This window comes from Colletes gigas, unplaced genomic scaffold, assembly GCF_013123115.1.
Source record: "Colletes gigas isolate AHSC1104 unplaced genomic scaffold, ASM1312311v1 Colletes_gigas_Sc00074, whole genome shotgun sequence".
In the NCBI taxonomy this organism is placed as follows: domain Eukaryota; kingdom Metazoa; phylum Arthropoda; class Insecta; order Hymenoptera; family Colletidae; genus Colletes; species Colletes gigas.
Window position 1 is genome coordinate 97,362 of NW_025106703.1, and position 4,294 is coordinate 101,655.

The 4,294-nt window shown below is 47.9% G+C and overlaps 1 protein-coding gene across 1 annotated transcript; it reads right to left on the reverse strand.

Moving 5' to 3' along the window:
- Positions 1 to 992: 992 nt before the first annotated feature.
- On the reverse strand, positions 993 to 3,839 carry LOC122403786. Its single transcript, XM_043407516.1, has one exon. It carries the CDS (start codon positions 3,837 to 3,839, stop codon positions 993 to 995), a length of 2,847 nt encoding a protein of 948 aa, XP_043263451.1.
- Positions 3,840 to 4,294: the final 455 nt, after the last annotated feature.

Genomic DNA, 4,294 nt, shown 5'->3' on the forward strand with positions numbered 1-4,294 from the left:
GACACTTAGCATTATACACATTTAAGTTGTCAATATTCAATGGGATAGGATATGATGGGATGTGATGGGATTAGGTTCTGGTTAAGAAATAATGGTTGTGTTTAGTCCGAACCGAAAAGATCGTTCCGGAGTAGTAAATTTGCACGTGGTGTGCCGACTAAACTAACTTTCGAAGGACCACCCCTTATTCAGGGGACTAACGAGACGTTTTACTGTTGTATTGTATTTTAAAAACTCAACAAAAATATACACTGATCAGATTAGGAACGGCTAGCGCACTATTTGTTTGTCAAATGGTAACTACGTACGTAAGCAAGCAAGTAATAAGTAAGCGACTAAGCGAGTAAGCGAATAATAAGCAATAAGATCGCAATCACGGCATGCCGCCGTTTTTATACTGCTGACCTTGGGGCGGGGGTGCGACGATGCCGACGTAGCTTGGCGTCCAAGGCGGAGGGTGCTACGTTTGGCAACTCCGGGGACTTTCCACCGCGTGCGTCAGCCCTTGGGCCCGCGTACAAACCATCGACGAAAACAAGGGAGGCCCAAGGCGAAGAGCCGCGCACGTGTGGGCCATCCGACAGTCTCTTGGGGCTGCAACCACTCGAGACTGCCTTCGCCAACCAAGTTTATGACACTTTGTCCCTTTTGTTTAGCGAAACTCTAAGATATTTTTTGCCCATGCTGGCCTTGACGAAACTCTACAAACGCGGTTCTGTGTCATAAACCTGGTCGACTCACCGAAGCCCAAACATCCCGCCCACCTTGAACGCTCAAGCGTTTAATATACTGTAAAAACTAAACATAAAAATAACTAATTGGTACGATTCATGTCGATGAATTAAATGCTTACGGTGGATATAATTTTAAACTATGATGCTACTTAATGTTACTCCGGGGAGGTTACAACTATATATTTTTTTTTAAGAGCTAGACTAGTCTATTAGTATAACAAGTGCTGATTGATTGCGAATAGGAACAGATCCCAAGAATTACTCCACGTTCGGTTGTGAGCCGGGGGTATTTTCCGCAGCGTCTTCTTCCTCTGCCAGCGGCAAGAGGCAGATTCTTGTCGCCGGCCTGTTGATAATGCCATCAGACACCTTGATGGACACCACCCGGATTATCCCATCGGTGCCTGGTTGGAGCTTGGTAATTCTCCCAAGACGCCAACGTAATGGTGGGATGTTGTCTTCTCGTATGACGACTAGGGCACCTATCTTCACTATGGTTGGTGAATGAAGCCTCCATTTTTGACGTTGCTGGAGATGGCGTAAATACTCCTGCTGCCAACGCTTCCAGAAATGTTGCAGCATCTGTTGGACTAACTGATGCCGGTTTAGTCGATTTTGTTTTAGATGCAATAAATCCTGTTGCGGCAGGGCGGTTAGTGCATCTCCGATTAAAAAATGTCCAGGAGTGAGAGGAGTGAGATCATTGGGATCTGACGAAAGAGGATGAAGAGGGCGGGAATTCAAGCATGCTTCGATCTGTGCTAGTATTGTGTACAGCTCTTCGTACGTGAGGCGCTGTTCCCCTATTATTCTTTTGACGTGGTGTTTCGCTGATTTGACAGCACTCTCCCATAGACCCCCAAAGTGCGGCGCATGTGGCGGGATCAGGTGCCACTGTATCTGCTCCTGTGCTAGTAAATTTCCTACCTTCGCGTGGTGTTCTTTACTATTTAGTAACACTCCTAATTCATTAAGATTGTTGCGTGCTCCAATGAAATTTCTACCGTTGTCTGAGTAGATACAGTGACTCCGTCCCCTACGAGCTATAAACCGATTGAGGCAATTCAGGAAGGCGTCAGTGCTCAAGTCTGTTGCTAATTCTATGTGTACAGCCTTGGTGACGAAACATACAAATATACAAATGTAGGCCTTGTGTGCGGTGCGAGCACGCCCGCGTTCCCTAATTATTAACGGACCGGCATAATCGATTCCGCAGGTAGCAAACGGTCGAGCAGGAGTCACCCGAGTTGCAGGCAAGTCTCCCATGATCGGATTTATGCCGGTCGGTTTTGTTCGGAAGCAACGAATGCATCTGTGTATTATTTTCTTAACCACGCGCTTGCAAGCTAGTATCCAAAACCGATTGCGCAACGATGCGCTGGTGAGCTGACACCCCGCGTGGAGCAATCGACAGTGTTCATAGATCACCACTAAATTCGTCAATGGGTGGTCCGAGGGTAGAATCAATGGGTGTTTCTGATTATAAACTATAGGAGCGTTTCGGAGTCTCCCGCCCACCCTGAGCAAACCCTTTGAGTCCAGGAACGGATTCAGCGAGGCTAGTTTGCTGGTTTGTGCTAGCGGGTTAGCTGCTTGTAGATCGCTGATTTCCTTGCCGAAGCACTCTTGCTGTACGAGTTTGATTATTGTCTCTTCGGACCGAGCTAATTCGCGTGCTGTTAAAAATGATTGCCATGAATTTGTGGCGTTAGGTTGCACGGCGAGGGTTTGACTGTTCTCCCGCGTTTTGGATTTCAGCCGATCTACGAACTTCCTACAGTACGCTACAATTCTAACAAGCCTAGAGTAGGATGAAAAACGGCAAAGGATGTCCGTCGGGCAATTAGGTGTTGCGACATGACTACGAACGTGGTTGATCTCTTCCGGCATTGTGTCTGGGATTGTCTCGATTGAGGGCCATTCGTGCTGTTCTTGTAATAGCCACGATGGGCCAGACCACCACAGGTCTGTACGCCTTAACGTTGTGGGGTCGGTGCCTCGTGAAATCACGTCGGCAGGGTTGTCTTCCGAAGCCACGTGGTGCCAGTTTTCTACTGACGTAGATTGTCGAATTTCTGACACGCGGTTCGCCACGAAGGTCTTCCAACGGTTTGGTTGACCTCTGATCCAGGCTAGAGCAATTGTGGAGTCTGACCAGTAATGTTCGCACTTGAATGCTAACTGTAACGCGTATCGGATTCGTTTGACTAATTGGGCTAGCAAAAGGGCACCGCATAATTCTAGCCGCGGAAGGGTGGTTGTTTTCAAAGGAGCGACTCGAGATTTGGCACAAAGCAATCGCACCGTGTACCTGCCGGTCTCGTCGAGCGACCGCAGGTAGATGCACGCACCGTAGGCCTTTTCCGACGCGTCCGAAAACCCGTGCAGTTCTACTGCCCTTGCGTTATCGCATATTACACGGCGCGGTATTTCTAATGTCTTGACCTGGTTCAATTCTGTACGAAACCTTGACCATTGGGCATGAAGATCTTGATCTACACTTTCATCCCAACCTAATTGCAGCTGCCACAAGGTTTGCATTAAAATCTTGGCCCTTGTAATTACGGGACCGACTAAGCCGAGTGGATCGAACACCTGAGCGATTTCAGAAAGTATGGTGCGTTTAGTGATGCGAGTATAGATTGGCTCTCTGACCGAGAACCGAAGCTCGTCTGGTTCAGAAAGCCATATCAATCCTAATGTTTTGGAATCCCCTTCGGGAGGTTTGATCTCCTTTTCTATGCTAGACCGATCATGCAAGATTTCGGGCTTGTTTGATGCCCACTTTCGTAACTGAAACCCTGCTTGCCCTAGAACTTGTGTCAGCTGTTTCTTTAATGCCTGTGTTTCCCTTACTGTCTCGCATCCAGTGAGCAAGTCGTCTACGTAAAAGTCATAAATTATCGCACGACTTGCTAGAGGCGATTGATCTGCACATTCTAATCCTATCTGGTGCAAGACGCGAGTGGCTAGAAATGGGGCCGAAGATGTACCGTATGTCACCGTATTCAATTCGTACGTGTTGATCGGACCGTCCACACACGAACGCCAAAGAATACACTGGCACTTCCGATCCTCTGGTCGGACGCGCACTTGTCGATACATTTTCTCTACATCTGCCGAAAGTACAAATTTGTGCTTTCTGAATCGAACTACGATGGAAAAAAGGTCGTCTTATACGGTCGGCCCTACTAATTGTACGTCATTTAATGACAGGCCCGAGGACGTTTTTGCCGACCCGTCAAAAACTATTCTGACCCGAGTCGTGGTGCTAGAGGCCTTGAAAACTGCATGATGCGGCAGGTAATACCTAAGGGTAGTGCTAGTTGTCGCTGTGTCGCGTCGAGTCATATGTCCAAGTCGTTCATACTCGTGCATGAAGGAAGCGTATTCTCTGCGTAAATCGGGTTGCCGAGCTAGTTTACGTTCAATGGCTGCGAATCTTTTTTCAGCTTGAGCTCTCGAATCCCCTAACTGGTTGATGCTGTTTGTAAATGGAATGCTCACTAAATATCGGCCGTCATCGTCGCGTCTTGTCGTCCGTCGAAAGTGTTGTTCGG